Here is a 21,941-nt window from a genome sequence, read left to right as displayed (position 1 = left end):
ACACAGACACACATTGGCTACGTTTACATGCACAACTCTTTATTTCAACAGGACTGAATTCATTCCGGTTGATGAATCTGAACGTACTGTTTACATGTACGCTGAACACGTGATCGGGTTGATGTGCGCGTTTATACGTCACAAGCTTTAAATCGGAATAGATTATTTGACATGCGCACACTCCATGAATATACAGAGTTTCCTGCTGTTTGCACATAATAACTATTCTCCTGCATTACTTCTTTATTTGTTTTAAACAGTAGACTTAATATTTATCCATGTCTGGCCATAATTTGGGGACGATGAGCATATGAACCGTTTATATTTATCACTTCACAGACGCAGTGAAAGGAGGATTTGAGAATGACGGGAAACTCGTTTATACGACACTTTATTCAGCAGGAACAACAGCTCGTTCAGCGCGTCACACGTCATTACGCTATTTCTATGTCATTATGCTATTTTAATATCATCGCACATGCACAGTCCTTTCAGTTTCGGTTTTCAATCCGATCAAGTGTTTACATGTCCTCTCTATCGGATTAGAAAAGGAATAAACCGACCCTTTCAATCCGATCGAAAGCTCTGTCGGATCGATTAAAGTGTTTCACATGAAGGCTTTTCAGTCCGATTGATCCGTCAATCCGATTACGAACGGATTATTTGTCTGCATGTAAACGTAGCCATTGATGAAAAGACGCGTTGTGGTTTTGCTCGATTCCCGGGTGTGTGACTCACGTCTCTGAGGTCGAAGGTGATCTCCAGGTTGCTCCAGAAGTGGTCGGAGAACTCCGGGTACATGTCCAGCACCTCCAGCACATCTTCCCGGTGGATCTTATGGAGGTCGCAGTACGTCAGCGCTCTCACGTCTGCGTTGGATTTCCCGGGGCGCGCGTACAGGTTTATGGGCTCGCCGAATATATCATTCTTCCCTGTGATGTTCAGAAGATCATCGTCACAAACATCCATAATAACATTTACATTGAATCATTAGCAGACGCTTTTATCCAAAGCGACTTACAAACATCAAACTATCTATCCATCCATCCATCCATCCATCAGTCTGTCTGTCTGTCTGTCTATCTATCTATCTATCTATCAATCTATCATCTGTTTATCTATCTATCTATCTATCTATCTATCTATCTATCTATCTATCTATCTGTCCGTCCGTCCGTCCGTCCGTCCGTCCGTCTATCTATCTATCTATCTATCTATCTATCTATCTATCTATCTATCTATCTATCTATCTATCTATCATCTGTTTATCTATCTATCTATCATCTGTTTATCTATCTATCTATCATCTGTTTATCTATCTATCTATCTATCTATCTATCTATCTATCTATCTATATGTCTATATGTCTGTCTGTCTATCTATCTATCTATCATCTGTTTATCTATCTATCTATCATCTATCTATCTATCTATCTATCTATCTATCTATCTATCTATCTATCTATCTATCCATCCATCCATTTACGGTGTTTTTTAATCCTCTTTGGAGATTGACAGTCACTATTAGCTTTTAAAGAACAGCAGTGACATTCTGCTAAACATCTGCTCTTATTTTCCATAGAAGAAAAAGTGACACAGGAAAGTCATGATGGTGAGTAAACCGTATTGGATGAATTATTCCTTTAACTGTGTGAATTCAGTTTTACAGCTGATGTCCTGTAGGTGGCACTAGAGGACAAACAGAATCTGTCAAACTGGAACCTATAGTTGAAACGGTGTTGCATTTAAACGGATACACAGCTAGCATGGCTAAAACGGAAAACATACTCTAGTTCCTTCTTTTTTTTCTCAAAAATGTTCAATGCTTGCACCTTGAAACCTATTTCATAAGTTTGTGTTCTCGATTATCAAACACTGTTGTCGTGCGGATGAGCAGCCGGAGCGCTTTAAGGGTTTCCTGTGAGAGCGGTGTGTGTTAGCGGCCCCTAAGTTAATAACTAATGATCTTTACAACAGAAGCTTTAACTTTATCTGGACAATAACTTTATTCTAGAGCTGTTGTAAAGCCAAACAATCTCTGTTACTGTAATATCCTATTATCACTCTATATTAGGGGTGTAACGGTACACAAAAATCACGGTTCGGTACGTACCTCGGTTTTAAAGTCACGGTTCGGTTTATTTTCGGTACAGTAAGGGAAAGAAATGCAAACATTAAACTGCAGGTTGTTTATTACTATAAACTTTTTTTAACAAGTTGTTTACACTTTTTTAAACACTTTTTAATAAAATATAATAAAATAGATATAAAATAAAAAAAGAATAAGAAATAAAATACTGCTGCAAAGTTCTCCACTAAATAAAATACTCTCAGTCTCAAACCAATATCACATAATAAAATATAATGAAAAATATAAATAAATATGATTACAGTGCAGGAACAGAAAATAGCCCTATATTAAAATAATATTAAACAAATATATTAATGTATTATTATTTTTCAATAATCAATCAACAATCAATTTACGATTTTTTTTTCCACTTTTTTAATAATTATCAAAATAAAATATAGTCCAAAGCTATAGTACAAAGCTATTATTACCAGAGCATGTGATCAGAGCAGGTCATTTTACCATTGTTGCCAGCATGACTATACCAGCTCAGCAAACAGAAATCTAAGTTACTACTGAGAAATTTCACCTTATTTGAGCGGACTTTGCTTTTCCAGTGCGTGATCGGTACATGATTGGAGTGTTTGGGCCGTTAACGACAGAGCAGAACGCGCAGCGCAAACACGGACTCGAACATTGAGCAGAGAGCGCAGCGGGCCGACACACACACACACACGCGCGCGCACGCCACGGAACGGAGAGTGCGGCGGCGCACACGAAGCGGAAAAGCTTGCAGTCTATTTCATTGTTACAGTGACGACGGGTAAAACACGGGTAAAACCGGTAAAACCAGAGAATGTCTAATAGGAAAAAACATTAGAATCAGCTGCAGGGCGGGATTTGCGCTGAACGCGGAGACTTCCGCCACTTAATATGTTCGTGTGGAAACACGAAAATAATGTACCTATGTTCCGCACACAAAATATTGCATTCAGTCATTCGGTACACACGTGCACCGAACCGAAAGCCCTGTACCGAAACGGTTCGGTACGAATACACGTACCGTTACACCCCTACTCTATATATATAATATATATTGTTAAAAGCGCTGGTGACTTGACTTAAGCATATGGTCCATCTTGAGATCATGTTGACTTCTAAACAGGCGTTTGTGGGAATATGAGCTGATTGTCTGTTTAAGTCTCTTTAAATGTGCAGTATTTTTACCTAAGATGGCCACCACCACATCTCCACGTAAGATCTCGATGGAGCCGCGAGAGATGAAGTACAGCGCGGTCAGGACGTCCCCGGCGTGCACCAGTGTGTCTCCTGGGGGAGCGTGTGTGGTCTTAAACTTCATGGCCAGAGCCCGCAGACACCCTTTACTGGAGCCCTTGAACGCTTTACAGTTCTGCAGGAGCGTTCGGTTCAGGTGGAGGCAGATGTCGGCCTGTAGACACTCTGGGAAACCCTTCAGCACCTGATCGGACACACCAAACAACTGTTAAAAGCTGAACAACATTCTGAACAAGATATCTTGAAGAATGTCAGTCCAAATCTACAGTCAAACAACTGGTTTGTGTGAGATTATACCACAATATGACAAATCAACAACGAATAAATGATAGATAGATAGATAGATAGATAGATAGACAGACAGACAGACAGACAGACAGATAGACAGACAGACAGACAGACAGACAGACAGGTAGATAGATAGACAGACAGACAGACAGACAGACAGACAGATAGATAGATAGACAGACAGACAGACAGACAGGTAGATAGATAGATAGATAGATAGATAGACAGACAGACAGACAGATAGATAGATAGATAGATAGATAGACAGACAGACAGACAGACAGATAGATAGATAGATAGACAGATATATAGACAGATAGATAGATAGACAGACAGGTAGATAGATAGATAGATAGATAGATAGATAGATAGATAGATAGATAGACAGATAGGTAGATAGATAGATAGACAGACAGACAGACAGACAGACAGACAGACAGATAGATAGATAGATAGATAGATAGATAGATAGATAGATAGATAGACAGACAGATAGATAGATAGATAGATAGATGATAGATAGATAGATAGATAGATATATAGACAGATAGATAGATAGACAGACAGGTAGATAGATAGATAGGTAGACAGACAGATAGATAGATAGATAGATAGATAGATAGATAGATAGATAGATAGATAGATAGATAGATAGATTTGTCTACAATTTGAAATATTTGTATAACTGCTCATCAAGGCTGTATTTATTTGATTAAAATTACAGTAAAAACAGTAATATTCTGAAATATTATTACAATTTTAAAATATCTGTTTTCTATGTGAATATATAGTAAAGTGTAATTTATTCCTGTGATCAAAGCTGAATGTTCAGCATCATTACTCCAGTCTTCAGTGTCACATGATCCTTCAGAAATCACTCTAATATGATGATTTGATGCTCAAGAAACATTTATGATTATTATCAATGTTGAAAACAGTTCATATTTTTGTGGAAATGGTGATGTAATTTATTTTTCAGGATTCTTTAATAGAAAGAACAGCATTTATTGATATTTTGCAACATTATAAATGTCTTTATTGTCACTTGCTGAACAAAACCCCAAGATTACAGACTACGATTACATTACAGACCCCAAGCTTATGAACGGTAAGTATAATATTTATACCTACTGTTTTCATACTCCTAATCAGAGACTACAGTTCAATATTTATATGTTGTACTCTCATTTTTGATTTGATTATGTCATTTTCAAAGCTTAATGGGATCTGCAGTCTCATAAAAGCCGCTAAGTACACAAATTCTTACTTTTTGTTGATTTTCAAGAACTTTTTTGGCTTCAAATCAATGTTTTTAATGTTGTGATTCATCTCAGAGCTGAATGATTTAGTTTTTGTAGCTTGTAAAGAAACAAAATCAATAAAAAAGGACCTATTACCCAGCAGCACAGCAATCATTACCGCTCTGACTGTCCAATCAGAACGCTCCACCGCTCCTTAATGAGAAGAGCTCATAGGCCGAGGTGGACGCTCATTTGTTTTCTTTACTTGAGTGCGTAATCTCGTTAAACTCTGCGTTTGGGGCTGGTAATAGTAGAGGATGTGCTGGTGAGGACAGCTGCGAAATGAACTCATTATGCATAATGTACTATATTCATATAATACAGCTCACAACTCTCACTTTATTAATCTCAGAATTGCATGATATAAAGTCGCAATTGCAAGAAAATTTCTCTTCACAATTCACAATTCTGACTTTATAACTCGCAATTCTGACTTCATAACTAGCAAATGTGAGATAAAAAGTCGCAATTATCTTTTAAAATGTTTTATTCTGTTGCGGAAACAAGCTTCCATGGGTTTTCCTGCTTAAATGTTGATTGTTCTCCTCATATTCTCCATTGTTGCGGCTCCTCTCTTCCCAGTCTGTCAGTAACGCTCTGTTTACTTCCTGTCTCTATGAAGCCCCTCCTTCTGAAAAGCACACTGTGCTCTGATTGGTCGGCTGGAGCAGTGTGTTGTGATTGGTCGAGCGCTTCGAGTGTGTTTGGGAAATGCCCCGCCCCTTTCCATAACCGCCAGTTTAACACACTACTAACTAACTCAACCAGGCCCCGCCCCTTTATTCTGCACATTAATTATTATAATGAGGAATATTGTGACGTGTTTGTTCCCGGAAGAAACTCAAGACTACAATGGAGGCGTTTCAGGAGTTCAGAAACACTGACTCTGATATAGAGAAGAGCTGGAGCTTCTTCATGATCAAACAACACTACACACTGAAGAGATGAAGATGGCCTGTTTTAAATGTGGTGCATGTAAGAAGCAGGAGAACTCACGGCGTTCATGTCGATGCCGTTGGTGTAGGACCAGGCGTGCTGGAAATACTCCTCCAGTCTCTGTCGCAGTGGGTTGGGAATCTGATGGAAGCGGATGAACTCTCGAACCCGCAGCATCTGAGTGTGATACCGAGCCGTTCCCGAGTACAGGCGCTGGATGATGGCCGACACGTTCCCGAAGATACTGGCGTACATGAGCGCTGAACGGGAACAGGAACGCATGGTTAAACAAGCGTTGTGATGAAGCACCTACACAGGTACATGGTTTTACACTTTTTCTTTGTGAGTAAAGGTCCTTGCACACTGAGGGCCCTATTTTAACGATCTGAAACGCAAGTATCAAGCGCGAAACGCAAGTAACTTTGTGGGCGGGTCTCGGCGCTGTTGCTATTACACCGGCGGGATAAATGACTCTTGCACCCGACGCAAATCTAAAATGTGTTGGTCTGAAGTCGCTTCATTATTCATAGGTGTGGTTTGGGCGTAACGTGAAATAAACCAATCAGAGCGACATCTCACATTCCCTTTAAGAGCAGGAGCGCTTGTTCCATGGCGGATTGCTATTATAACGGCGGATTTGCCAGGAGCGGTTCACAGCCGAGGAGACCGGCGTTCCCGTCAGGGCCGTAAAACACAGAGAAGTGACATTGGGGATGGAGAAACACACCCAAATTAGCTTCGGTTAAACAGGCATATAAAATTTTGGGTAAATGTGTAAGCTAGATTTATGCCTATTTTTCACATCTTCATGGACACAACAATGATTTCCCTCGTGTGGTAATATTGTTCCTTGTAATAATGTATGGTTTTCTAAAAATGAGAACAGCTGCTTCTGTGTAGATGAGAGAAGCAAAGTGTGTGTGCGTTGTGCACACGCTACATTGATTATGGCCCTTAAAATAGCATATGAATAACATGCTCAACTGACTTTAGACGAGGTTTCTCCTGGTCAGTGGCGGAATTGTTTTCTGAAACTGCAAAATAGCACCAGGGAACGTTTGCGCCGGAACACGCCTCCTCTTTTCGCTGAACAACCCCCGGGAGCGTAAGTTCATTCCCTAATTTACCGGCGTGCGTCTGTGGAGGGAAGAGTCCGCTGTGCGCGGGTGCAAAATAGGAATGATACATGCGTCGGTGTACAAAGTCAATTGCGCTGGGTGCAAGATAGGGCCCTGAGTCCAAAATTTTCGTATGCGTTTTTTCGTATTTATGATTCTGTAGCTCTGAATTGTCAAAACTCCATTCAAAACGGATGCGAAGAACGCAGAAAATCGAACCCGATCCAAAATTTTTTATGACGGACGAAAGTTTCGGAGGCAGTGTGAAAGCGTGATTGACAAAACATGAGGTCGTATTTATTTTTTAACGTGCAAAAATTTCTGATGCAAATTTCTGACTCGGTGTGCAAGGACCTTAATCGTGAAATTTACCAGAAATTTCTGAGTGAAAACACCTTTTTTTTTTTTCAGTATATACAAATCTCAAGTGCTTCAGAACGAGCCTAAAAGATTTGTGTGTGTGTGTTCATCATGATCTGACCTCGGTCCGCTGTTTCACCGTGGTGAGCGCTGACTGAACTCGCTGCAGGTGGGCAGCACTGTGAATCACACTACAAAAGCTGCAAAAATAGCAACAAAGCAGCAGCGACTGAAGCTCAAACGCCACAGAATACTGTATATCCTCCTCTTCTCTTTGTTGAATTAACTTTCAGGAATTATCGAATGAGGTTAATCTCAAAAAGCCTGTCAAAACAGCACATATGAGTCATATTTCACCAATACAGCAAAATAAATAAGAAATCAGATTTAGCTCCTTCTTTGCTGCTGTTTTTGCTGCTTTTGTAGTGTGAAGCACTGGAGATTTGACCTTTACATCCACTTTACTAAGATTATGTGCATTGTGACATTATTTTCATGATAATTAAGCTCATTTTTAATGTAATGCTAAACAAAATATCATTCTCATTACTATAAAATGCACAAAAAAAATTACGTTTTATTATTTATTCTGTGGGGTATTTGTACATCTCAGTGGTATTGGTTGAACTGTATTTACTTTGTGCTGATTTTAACAGGTAAAAACATTGTATTACAGAATTTGTAATTAGGGATGCACTGATATGAACATTTTTGGCCGATACCGATAACCGATAATTCTTTATATTTGAAAGCCGATAACCGATATATTGGCCGATAAATCTGAATCTAAATTTTTATATAATATTTGAGAGCCTGAATACAAAAACAAAAGTCTCACCATTAAAAGCCATTATTCTCATTATCATTTTATGTAGTATGTATAACACAACATTTTGCACTTCACTGTATTTTCCTTTTTTGAAGTGGTTTCAATTATATTTCAAGGAATTTAAAACCATCATGTTGAACAGTGCGCATCTGAAGTGTCTCAGCTGAAGGAAATAATACATTACTTAAATATATTGGCCAAATTGATATATATATATATAAAATGTATATGAAACTATTTATATATGTAAATAAATATATTGGCCAAATTTTCTCATCAGGCCGATAACATTTATGGTGGCCGATATATATCTCGCATCCCTAGTTGTAATGTAAAACAGTATAAAATTGCTGTATTACAGTAATGAGAAACACCATTAAAAATAGGAGAAATTACAAAAAAACTTAAAAATACCAAGAATTAAAAAGACATAAAATACGGAAATTATAATTTGTCATGAAAATAATGTTACGATGTAAAATTTAAAAATCTAATAAATCTAATAAAATAAAATATGATGTGGTTAAATATCACCTGGACCCGATTCCTGATGAGATTTATTCTAACACACTAAAGAAAGAAACAAACCCAATAGAAGCAGTAAAAACAATTGAGCAAATGAGTCTGTCTGTAGTGGTTCAGTGAATATTGAGCCTGATCACTACAGTCTGGTGACTTCAGCTTTGAACAAGCTAATTAATTAAATTAAAATCTTGTATCGGATGGAAGAAATCATGTTGATTTTGCCCTTTTGAACTTTTGCCATATAACAAAATGTAAATCTGCAGCTCCGATGATAAATGCTTGTACCGGCCATAAAAACGGAAATTACTTCACGGCCACTGAGGTCTGATATATGTGCGGCAGGGATATTAAATTGGCAATTTATCATTAATTGCTGCGATCAAGACCTTCAAAAATGAGCTATCAGGTTGATATATAACGGAAAATTAAAAAGGGAGGATGTTTCATCAGCATGATGAGGTTTGATCATATAGTGCACACTAAAAAGAGCTATTAAAAATACAGCCTACAGAACAAACAAGCACATCTGTAATGAGGTTTAATCAGAGCTGCAAGAATATTTAGGATGAAGGTCAAAACTTAGACCTGCTTTAATGGGTCTATTATGCTTGATTTGTGTTCTCGGGATCTATTAAGTTAATCAAAACATTTAAAATGGCAATTTATACACACAAAGACTTGAATAACACCTCTGTTATGATGAACATGTACTCAATATCTAAGTTTATTGTCACTGATCATAACAGAGATCCGGAGATAATAAAACTGATACGATATGAAAATGTTGACCGATACGGATAATTCTTTATATTTGAAAGCCGATAAACGATATTGGCCGATAAATTTAAATCCAAAATTTTTATATCATTTTTGAGAGCTTGATTAATAAAAAAAAGTCTCAGAATTAAAAGCCATTATTCTCATTATAATTTTATGTAGTTTTATGTCCAAACATTTTGCACTGAACTGTATTTTTATTTTGATGTTATTTCAATCATATTTCAAGCAATTCAAAACCATCATGTTGAACATCTGAAGTGTCTCAGCTGAAGGAAATAATCCATTATTTATCAGCTTTAATATATCAGCCAAATTTTCTTATTGGGCCGATAACGCTAACATTAAAAATGAACATATATCGGCCGATACTGATATGGTGGCCGATATATCATGCATCCCTATATGTAATGTAAAATGGTATAAAACCACCATTAAAGATGATGGAAATTACTAAAAACTTAAAAATACCCCCCAAAAAAAAAAAAAAAAAAACATAAAATATGGAATTTAGAATTTGCCATGAAAATAGTGTCACAATTTAAAATTAATTTTCTTATTGGGCTGATAACGATAATATTAAAAATGAACATATGGCCGATACCGATATGACGGCCGATACATCGTGCATCACTAACTGAAACACACTCACATCCGATGAGCATGACGCAGATGGAGAAGATCTTCTCTGAGTTGGTGTTCGGCGACACGTTCCCGAAGCCCACGCTGGTCAGGCTGCTGAAGGTGAAGTATAGCGCCGTCACGTATTTATCCTTGATGCTGGGTCCTGATCTCGGGATGCTGATGTTGTGCTGTTTGCCCAGATGAACGCCGAGCGCGTGAAGCCAGCCGATGGAGCGGTTCTGCTCCACGTTCCCGATGGCGTACCAGATGCAGGCCAGCCAATGCGCGATCAGAGCGAAGGTGCACATGAGCAGGAACAGGACGGCCGCCCCGTACTCAGAGTAACGGTCCAGTTTACGAGCCACTCGCACCAGCCGTAGGAGTCGCGCCGTCTTCAGGAGGCCGATGAGGGTGGTCGTCTGGAGCGAGAGGATGCAGGAAAAACACTTTTTCATTTCTACAATTTTAACTTTAATAATTTAAGCATCATAACAAAGATGTAGAGTTTTAAAGGAACACTAGAAACATGTTTTTGAAAAAAGTCTCTTCTGCTCAGTGATCAAAAATACTGTAAAAAATGTTAAATATTATTGCATTATGGCTGATGAGGGTGGTCGTCTGGGACGAGAGGGTACATGGAAAAACACTCTTTTTCATTTCTACAATTTTATCTTTAAAAATCGACATCTTTATTATAAATGCGTTGTAATACTTATACTTTTTTCACACATATCTTCACCTGACATCTTATAATCCTTTCCTTTCATTTTCATATGCAATACATCAGATTCATATCGTATATATATATATATATATATATATATATATATATATATATATATATATATATATATGTGTGACCCTGGATCACGTCACCAGTCACATGTCTCACAGGTTTATCTGTGGCGATAGCCAACAATACATTGTATGGGTCAAAATTATTTTTCTTTTATGCCAAAAATCATTAGGATATTAAGTAAAGATCATGTTCCATGAAGATATTTAGTAAATTTCCTACCGTAAATATATAAAACATGTATTTTTGTGAGTGAATGCAGTAATATTAAGCAACTACATGTACTTACTATAGGGTTAGGGTAGGATTAGGTTGAGGGTTAGTTGCATGTAATTATGCATAATTTACTGTTTTTACTATAGTAAGTACATGTAACATATGTAACAAGGACACTGTAAAATAAAGTGTTACCGTGATTTGGCCTATATTTTCTGGCCTCAGAATGGCACCAACAATCAATTAGCAGAAACTTTAATTCAAAGCATCAAATGAAAACACAAAAGAGCAACATCTCAAGCAAGCTTTCATTAGAGCCCACAACATTTGCATTGGAAAGATGAAGAGCGTCCACAAGAGCCAGAGAGTTCTGCATGATTCCCCTCACCTCAGCACTCACCTCCTCCCCGGTCCGGTATATGAGCAGGTCGAAGGGGATCGCGGCCACCATGTCGATGAGGAACCAGCCTTTAAAGTAATGCACAGCGATTCGCAGCGGGTGACTGACCACCTCGTCGTTGGCGTTGACATATGTGGTGCGGAAGTTGATGATGATGTCGATGATGAACATGATGTCCACGATGAGGTCCACCACGTTGAGAGGACTGCAGGAGTATCCACAGTTCTGCATGGAGACCTCATCCTCCTCGTCCAGAAGGAAAGCTGCGGAGTACGGCGTGAGGATCGCGGTGTAGATCACCAACAGCAGGATCAGCCAATCCCACACCGCTTTAAACGGGCTGTAGTGCAGGACCGTCCACTTGTGGATCCGAGGAGCCTGGAGCTTATACTCCGGAAGAACATCGGCGCCCAGAGACAGAACCTGGATTAGAGGAGAGAAGAGATCGGAGGATTTAACGGGACGTTTCAAAGACGCTTGTGTTTGGAAACATTGCATTCGAGTGGCATTAAAGGGATAGTTCACCCAGAAATTAAAATTAGCCCATGATTTACCCACCCTCAAGTCATCCTTGGTGTAAAAAAAAAAAAAAAATAGAAAAAATTTGAATTAGCTATGGAAAAATAATGCAGATTAAGACCTAAGTAGTTCATCTTACATTTCATATAGTTGCTTGATGGAGCCAATATAAAACAGAATGACCCTAAAATTGAAGATCGAAGAGAACGGACGATTTACCGGGAAGATTTAAAGGGGTGGTTGAGTATGATATGAACTTTTCTAACTTTGTGTAATGTTGCTGTCTGAGCATAAACAACATCTGCAAAGTTACGACACTCAAAGTTCAAAGCAAAGGGAGAGATTTTCTTCATCACCAGGACAAGAAGAGAGTTAGTCAAGTCTCCTTAATTTATACAGCGCTTTAACAATATAGATTGTTTCACAGCAGCTTTACAGTGATAATAGGAGATTACAGTAACAGAGACTGTTTGGCTTCACAGCAGATCTAGAATAAAGTTATTGTCCAGATAAAGTTAAAGCTTCTGTTGTAAAATCATTAGTTATTAACTTAGGGGCCGCTAACACGACACCGTTCTAACTGAAAACCCTCAATGCGCTCCGGCCGATCATCCGCACGACACCAGTGCTTGATAATCGAGAAACAGGGTCCAAGGAGCAAGCATTGAAATTATTTTAAAACGTTATCATCTTCAAAAACGTGAATCTGTGAAAAGGCTGACGGCGTGCACATGCGTATTACGTGTTTAGTCTATAGATATGTGCGTTTGAATATATATGTGTGCAGGCGTGTGTCTTTCTCTACAAACTGACCACCAAATCACTTGTCTGGCCTTAAAAATTCATAATACAGAATGTATTTATTTGTTTACGTAAAGCTTTAAAGCTGCTTGTGTTTGGAAACGTTTCATTTAGAGTGGCTTTAATACACCACAGAAATATGAAACAGCCGTCTGAGAGATGCATATACAAGAACGGTCCTAATTAATTTATGCAGATTTAAATGAACAACAGGAAATTAACACAAAATCAGATCATTCGACATAATCACATAAAAATCTACTTTTGTTTTTACAATAATTAAAATGATTATAATTTAAAGTCCCCCTGTGGTGGAAATCCAGCTTTTAATGTTTGTTTATATTTTGGAGTTTTTAATCTGACAAAGCATGTGTAATTCATAAGTCGACAGCATTGCAGAGTATTTTCTCAGAGAACCAAAGACCGTCTCTCAGTTTCAAAGCTGCTTGTGTTTGGAAACGTTTCATTAGAGTCACATTAATACACCAAAGAACATCTGCAAAAATATGCAATAAATGTTTTGCACAAGCCACTGGCACGCTGAATTATCTTCCCAAATGCTTTTTCTCAAATGCTAAAACTTACAACAGTATCTCAATGTTATTAATATTGTGTTGCATTTTAGACACAATATTGTCTGTTTTTGCTCAGTTTTGCCAAGAAAAATATTACCTATAAAGCCAGAGCAGAACTGCTGGGTTTCGTTTCTGAATGAATCCGTGATTTGAACAAATCAGTCGGGTGAACCAATGATTCAATGACTCATTCATTAAAGAGAGTCATTTACTTTGTTCCTGAATGAATCAGCCGTTTGAACGAATCGAATGAATCAATGACTCTTTTAGAATCATTTAGACATTTACCGCCACAAGTTTCACTTCATTTAAAAAAAAAATCCTATTTTTAGGATAGTCTGTCATCATTTAATCACCCTCATGTCTTTTTAAACCTGTATGACTTTCTTTCTTTTGCGAAACATAAAAGAAGATATTTCAAAGAATGTTGTAAACAAAACAGTTGTTGGTCTGTAAATACAGATTAAGATACAGCTTCTAAAATAAAGAAAAAATCATGTCCCTTTTAGCCTAAAACTTTATGTGTAATAAATTCTATGTTGAATCAAATGCAATATTTCTTTCTAAAGCTCCTTCTTGTAACGTCAATTTGATGCTTTTCTCATTTAACACAATAAAGACTTTAATTTATCTTTTGGGGGTTATTTATCAGCCAAATCTGATCAGATTAATCATAGCATGTAATTAATTAGATCACAGCCCTAAACACATTCATGTTCATGTGAAGGTTTCAAAAACAGTAATATAGTGAAATATTGTGATGTAAAGCACGAGCGCACTAGCGAGTGAGGGTGGTTTGACACAGGTGTGTGTGTGTTGGTGTGCGAGAGGAGTTGACCTCTCATGACCTCTGATGATGGTCTTATGTAAAGCTGCTTTAGGAGAAACTCACGAGTGTTTCTCACCCATCCGCATGATGAAGTGTTTTGACGCACAAATGCACGTCATGCACATTTTAGTGCGTTTAAGTTTAAGAACAGCTGTTTGGAAACACAATTTGACACATTATAATTATAGCACAACAAACAGCGCTGTCATGCAACTACTGTCAGGACGTCTTTGAGACGCTCGGCGCGCTGACAGACGCGTCCTGACTTGTGTTTTCAGTGCTACACAAAAATCAGCTGTTTTACTGCGATATGATTAAATGCACACAGACAACCAGGCCATTTATGTGCGCGTTACACAAAACGGCAGTCTGAGAGATGCATATACAAGAAGGGTCCTGATTCAATTATGCTGACAGGAAAAAAGACAAATGAACAATAGCAAAGTAACACAAAAAAAATTTTTTTTTACAATAATTAAAATTATTATGATTTAAAGTCCCCCTGTGGTGAGAATCCAGCTTTTAATGTTGTTTATGTGTCTATGTGATGTTTTTAATCTGCTTTAAGACAAATCATGTGTAAGTTCATAAGTCGACACCATTGCTGAGTATTTCCTCCTTAAAACTGCAGTGAACCAAAGACAGTCTCAAAAACACGCTTTGAAATCGCTGGTGTTTCTGACGTCACAAACTACCTTGTAACCAATCAGATCAACGTGTGATCGTCAACCAGTGGATCTCTGAGCTGAGTGAGTGAGTGGAGGCGGGGCTCATTTGCATATTCATAGAACCGCGCATACTAAATGAGGCGAGGGTGTCGAGTTACATTCAAGATATTTTAAGGCATGAAGAATTTTTTTACAAGGAAAAAACATTGAAATATGTCATTTTGGTGATTAAAGATGAGTTTTAAGGGATAAAAAGACAGACTACAGGAGGACTTTAAAACAAAAACTTGCATTCAAAGATAAATTCCAGAAATAAATAAATAAATCACATAAATCACAGCCTCTCTCATCAGTCAATGTCAGATTTCTAAGAGCGTACAGTAATTTCTGTCATGTTCATGTCACATTTCATCTCGTCTGCTGAGATTGAGACAAACCCACATGAACGGAGAGATGGGAGATGGGAAAAGCCCAGCTGAACCTTTAGATACAGACTCACAAAAGCTGGAGCTCCACCTTTACACCGCTCATTAATCTGCAGCTTCACTGTCTTAGTGTTAGACATCTTTAGGGTTAGGATCATGTCTGCCAAAGGCCTGAGCATCAGAGCCTCATGTCAGTCAGTGTCAAACGCGGGGCGTTCTGGGGGTCAGCAGGTGTTGCACACACACACACACACACACACAGGCCGCGGGCGAGAGCAGGTGCCGCTCTCACACACAGTGGTTTACAGCACGACACACACTCCTGCGTGAGTCATCATGGGAAATGTCCCGCAGTCTAACACACGTCAGATGCGATGGCGGGGACGCGACTCTGAAAAGAGCAGAAACGCTGTTCGCTGAAGACATGACGAACACTAGTGTTTCCACAAGCACAAACAGAACATCTGTGCTGGAATCCATGTGTTTTCTGGAGAAAATATGAGTTGTGTTTACTAGTGCTTAAAAAAAAAAAAGAAATTAGGTTTACGATAACAAAAACATCAACAAAACATACTCTAAAATATACATAATATACATATTACACAGATGCATACATACAATTTACAAATTTACATAGTTATTTTAAATGTATGTATATCTATCAATCAATCAATCTATCAATCTATCAATCTATCTATCAATCAATCAATCAATCAATCTATCTATCTATCTATATTCACGAGGAGTGCGACGAGACATTTATCTCACGAGAACGAGATTTTTGCACAGTATTTTTTAGAAATCCTCAATGACAAATTTCATGACTGGAAAAATAGTCTGCAGGTGCATTTTGAAATGTTTAACTAATAATCTTGTAATGAATGTAGTTTCAGTTATTTCCGAGTATGAATCATCATATGCATTGAAAGACAACAATATACAAGCACTGTAAAAGGTTTTGCCACAAACTCAACTGACTGCTTTTCTCCTGCCTGATTTCACACAGATAGTGTGATTTCTGTATAATATCAGTCTTTAAATGCAAGAAATTTAAAGTGTACCTAAAGTATACTTGCAATAGTTCAATAGATTTAGTAAATGCATCTTGATTTAAGAATTTTTAGATATTTGGACTGGAAACAAGACAAAAATACGAAGTAAGAAAAGCATTTTTTGCAGTGAAGGCATTGGTCCTGGCTTTTGTTCACACAGGGCGTGTTCCGGGACTGATCCCGGCAATGTTACTAGGTCCCCATCCCGGCATCGATCCCGGGATGTGTTTGCGTTCACACAGAAGCCACTCTAGCAATTTTACGGCAATTTCCCGGGATCAACGCGCTGTGTGAAAGGGGCTCTGGAGTCTGAGGACATCAGCTGGCATCACGCCTGAGCTCTTCTGCAGAAATCATCTGGTCTCTTGACCTCGAAAGGCCTGATCTCATCATTCAGCACCTATTAGAGCTCATGGCCGGACACGTCCCGCGTCAAGACCCTCCTCGGGGACTTCAGGCCTTATTTTTAGAAACCCCTGCAACTAAAATAAGCTTTTCAAATCTCCCCAGTGAAGCATGAAGCAAAACGATGTCAAAACACATTACAAGAACCCCAAACACGACCTGTTTATTCCCACATTCACTGGAGATGAAGAGCTGCACTTCAAAAAAGAGGTTTATGATTATAACATTATAAAAAGAGGGGTTCAATTTAACATAAATGTTGTTGAGGGACAGAATCATGATTGATGCGATGGATTTTTGAAGAGAAATGTCGGGCGATCGATCGTACATTAACCCAAATCACAAATTAAGAGTCATCTGTGACATCTAATAGAGAGGTACATTCAGTCTAATTAGGACTAGAAACGTCCATTTCTTTTCATCTACACTCTAAAATATGCTGGGTTATTTTTTTTTATATTTTTATTTCAACACACTTTTAAATGGAAAATGTGAGTTTGGCGAGTAAATATTGATATTAATTCTCATCTTAGATTGAACTGCTCCTTTAAATGTCCCTTTATTCTATTAAAAGACACTAAAACTTTCAATGCTGACACCTAGGAGAGTTGATTACATTTAACAAAGGTTTAGGAGGATGAGATTTCCCTCTGGATGTGTGCCGTGTGTTAATTATATCTTCTAAAGGTCTGTTCTGTCCATTTGCTAGTTAGTTTTGATCTTTTTGAGCTATTTTCATTTCACGTGTGCTGAATGATTTGGCAAAAAAACAATGATCATCATTGGATGTTGAAAAATGGACAATTGAATTTAACTAAAATATTTTTTTTTCACTACAAAAAAAGAATGGAATCAGCATATATTTTTAGCGGAGAAATAAATATTTGTTGTTAAATACTACTATTAATGGATGGATGGATGGATAGATAGATGTGTGTGGATGTATTGTAGTATAATATTATTCTTACCTGCAGCTTTCATGAATTTAATTTGAGAGTTCAAACCTGAATGAAACCCCTCAGAAACCTCGAGTCAACAGATGTTTGATGGGCTGGAAGTGAAAAGATTGAGGAGACAGAGCCAGCCTGAGAAAGTCCTCTGGTAAAACACTAAATCAAATATTGAAGAGCCCCAATTTCTATTATAAACAATGACAGAAGCTTTGGATCTGTCAACTTAACAAGCTCTCGGTTTCTCACCACCTCTGGGTTTGATCGCAAGAGAAATAATTCAATCCTACAAGATTCGAGCCAAGAGACTCAAATCTCACAAAGAAATGTCCGAGAAAAATCATATTGTCATAATATACTGTAAATACAATGAGGAAAGGATCAAACAGTGAAGACTGAAGTCATCAGAAACTCTTCACCATTAGTCCTTTACTTCTATATCACAGATGACGTTCATGTAAAAATAATAAAAGAGCATCTAAATCAGTCAGTCATTAATCTTCTCTAATTCTCTCTTGATTTCCCCGACTGCAGCTTTCTTCTCAAATCTTCATCATTACCGCGACTTCAGGACTCTCGTTGAGATACTATTATAGTCTTTATCAATAGTTTGAATTAGTTTTTATTTTTATTAAATATACATTTCACAGCTCATGTGAAGGTCAGCGTCTGAATGAAGTTCCTCGCTCAGGTCTGTTGAGGATTTGAAAGCTTAAGTTTAGGACAGCGAGAGTTCAGCGTTTTCGGGGCTTCGGGCTTCTTTAATCTGCTTTAGGAGCCGCTCTTCCATCTGCTGATGAGAAACTTTAATAAGTTGCAAAGAATCCTTTAAAGACGTCTTTAAAAAATACAAACGGAAAAGCTTCATTTCACAGCTCTCGAAAATACTCTGTACTGGATTCTGTTTCATGGCATAAATACAGTATTGGTTTAAAACTTTGCCACATGAGCTGGACTTTAATATGAAAGGGAAAAATGCATGCACAAAATTGTCCGTACGTCATAAACTGAAATGGAAATCCATGTGTCTGTTTAGAGATGTGGGTGAATGACGTCACATGATCAAGAAGATGTACATCATTAATGCTAAACATTTACATAAAACTATCAAATTACCTCATCTTTTCATCCACAAGAGCAGCGTGTGCAGCTATCGTGTTTTATTACTGCTGTTCTCGACACTGTACCTTTGTAAAAGTAGGGATTCATGCACTTACTTGCATGAAGAACAAATATAGACACAGACTGTGCATAGAGATCGATTTAAGACTCAAACTCTCTTCAGAACAAAAACACCCTGTGTGAGCTCTAGTTTTTAATGCTGGGCATATATTATACGAGCAAGAATGCAATGTTTCCTAAATATCCACAAGATTGCAAATGTGATTTTTATATAACAGTTCAACAAAAAGGGTCCTATTAAGTGATGTGCATTTTAAACAGTTTTGTCAGAGTTGTTTGCTCTATTTTGCAATGAAATAATAGTTCCAAAGAAAGCAACAGCAGTTTTCAACTGATTCGTGAACGAGTCGCGTGAGTCAATGATTCAATGACTCGTTCATAAATACAGCCACTCTTTTCAGTACTGAATGAACGAAATTGATTCAATGACTCACTCATTAAGACAGTGACTTGCCGCCACCTACTGGCGGTTTAAGTTTAATATTTAAAAGTATCATTTTTACCATCATTGCCTATTTCTCTATTGATTTTTTATTGATTTAAAACATTATTTATTTTATAAAGGCATTTATAAAGGTAAAAAGTGCAGTGGAAAATCAATTTAAGTGGGCAAATACGGGACCGCACTCGAACCTGTGGTGAATCTGGACTGACCCTCATCAGTGTTAATTATCGAGCCCTGATATGTGATTCTCTACATCTGATATCAAAGACATTTCAGGAGGATTCTGGCCATCAACAACATCAAGACATGAAAGCGCATGGGAAAAAATTGGCTACCTGTGACATAAAAACCGTAATTGTTCAGGTGATGGATACACAAGAAAGGCCTATTATATGATATTATATTATATATAATTCTAAAAATGGAACTATATCACAGCAGAAATAAGAAAATTACTTATAGTTCCTCATCAAAATGACTCTATACATGACAGAGCATTTTCTTGCATTAAAAAACACAGCTACAGACGTGATGTCATCTCTTTTTTCTATTCACTATAAATAGATCTGACTAGAGTATCTGACATGGACTTCTGTATTCATTCCTCTTGCACAATCTCAAACAGAGCATGAGTTAAAGATGAAGATCACAGTCATATTCATCTGAATGCATCAGTGCACCAAGAGCATCTCAGATCACAAGTCCATCTGGTTTCATAGAAACAGCAATATATTAAACCAGAATAAAGACAATCTCAGCCATCAAAGCTTTAGCTTGAAGGATTAGCATGAATAATGACTTAAATATGGGTCTGTTTCTCACATTAAGACTTCAGAAGACCTAGAATAGAGTGTGAGTCAGATGAACTACTGTTATAGTGCTTTGTTTTCTTTTCTAAATGTCTTTTTTGCTCATTTTGCATTCTACGGAAGAAAGAAAGCCATTTGAGAAAAACCTACAGCCATTTGTTTTGTTCTGAAATGAATAAGGGTTTTGAAACAAAATGGTTGAGTGAATGATTCAATGACTCGCTCATTAAAACAGTCAGTTGTTTCATGGGTAAATGAATTAGCGCTGTTGGATAAATTGGTTCAACGAATGATTCAAACGACTCACTCATAAAGACAGTCATCAGGCGCCACCTACTGGTGAAACTATGCAACTGCAGAAAGAGCCAATGAATAATCCTGCTGAGTGACGTTTCTGTGGTGTAAACTGATCTAAGAGGACAAATGCATCCTCTCCTATTCAATCCCACAATCCTCTTCCTCAGCTCATCTCATTCAGGGCTTTCCCCTGCGTTCAGTCGAAGTGATATTCAGGAATTAAGTCACTTCTCCAGCGGTTCAGAGCTCCTCTCAGCTCCTACAATCTCCATATTTCACTAAGAGGATTCAAACGGAGGTATTTAAAGTTTTAGCAGCTGTCCTGAGATCAGTGGGTTTTCATTAACCCTCCATCTACACTGTAACACTCATATCAACCAAACTGGATCCAGATCAGATGCTAAAGGTGAACAAAATCAAGACAAAGGCCTAAACACAGTGTCCACGACAGCCATGGTCTCTTATCCTGAAAATAATAAAGCAATGCCAAATTACTGTACGAGCTCCAGTTTGTTTGTGTCGTCTTGCTCTGGTTTGTTCTGCCAAAGGCGTCATGTGCTTGCGTTGGTTTTCATTTGTATTTCTAGATGTTTGGCCTTCAGGAAAATGTTATTGCTCAGAAGTTGTGGTTTTATAGCTCAGGAAACTTAACTGAGCTCTCAGTTGTGTTTCATTTAATGATCAACTTGGATGCATCTTCATTAGAAATACATACAACTAGGGATGCACAATATTTCGGCCACCATATCGGTATCGGTACTGACATATGATAATTTTTAATGTTATCATTATCGGCCCGATACGAAATTTTGGCCCATATATTAAAGCCGATAAATAATGTATTATTTCCTTCAGCTGAGACACTTCAGATGTTCAACATGATGGTTTTGAGTTGCTTGAAATATGATTGGAAGATAAAAAAATAAAACAAATACAGTTTAGTGCAAAATAAGCAGCGCAAGTCTGTCATATCGGCTACATAAAATTATAATAAAAACAATATAATTGTGTGCTTAGTACACGGCTTTCAATGCTGAGACTTGTTTTTGTTTTTGATATAAAGTCAGAATTGCAAGTTATAAAGTCAGAATTGTGAGATATAAAGTCAGAATTGTGAGATATAAAGTCAGAATTGCGAGATATAAAGTCAGAATTGCGAGATATAAAGTCAGAATTGCGAGTTATAAAGTCAGAATTGCGAGTTATAAAGTCAGAATTTTTATAAAGTCAGAATTGCAAGATATAAAGTCTTATTTTTTATGTGTTTCTGTGGCGGAAACAAGCTTCCATATAAAACAGCTATTTTAAATTGTAAAAACATATAACAATATTTCATTGTTTTTATTTTTAATCAAATAAATGCAGCCTTGTCACATAACCATATTATCGCCCAGCTCTTCTGCAACAACAATGAAGATATGATAAACATTAACATCACGATTTTCTGT

General features: G+C 37.6%; 1 protein-coding gene across 2 annotated transcripts in view; it reads right to left on the bottom strand.

Annotated features, from left to right (window-relative positions):
* The window catches only part of kcnh2b (potassium voltage-gated channel, subfamily H (eag-related), member 2b), a 221,447-nt gene that overhangs the window by 4,952 nt on the left and 194,554 nt on the right, over window positions 1–21,941 (bottom strand). Inside the window, exons 6-10 of one of the 2 annotated variants that reach the window (XM_079862475.1) lie at window positions 11,525–11,959; window positions 10,153–10,543; window positions 5,952–6,151; window positions 3,298–3,550; window positions 739–932 (exon numbers count right to left, since the gene is read on the bottom strand). In XM_079862475.1, coding sequence (XP_079718601.1) covers window positions 739–932; window positions 3,298–3,550; window positions 5,952–6,151; window positions 10,153–10,543; window positions 11,525–11,959 — 1,473 coding nt within the window. The remainder of the gene's footprint in view (window positions 1–738; window positions 933–3,297; window positions 3,551–5,951; window positions 6,152–10,152; window positions 10,544–11,524; window positions 11,960–21,941) is intronic. The other variant, XM_079862476.1, reaches the window with a different exon arrangement.

Source organism: Squalius cephalus (genome assembly GCF_949319135.1).
Source record: "Squalius cephalus genome assembly, chromosome: 25".
NCBI lineage: Eukaryota > Metazoa > Chordata > Actinopteri > Cypriniformes > Leuciscidae > Squalius > Squalius cephalus.
This window is presented reverse-complemented; position numbering and strand designations above follow the sequence as displayed.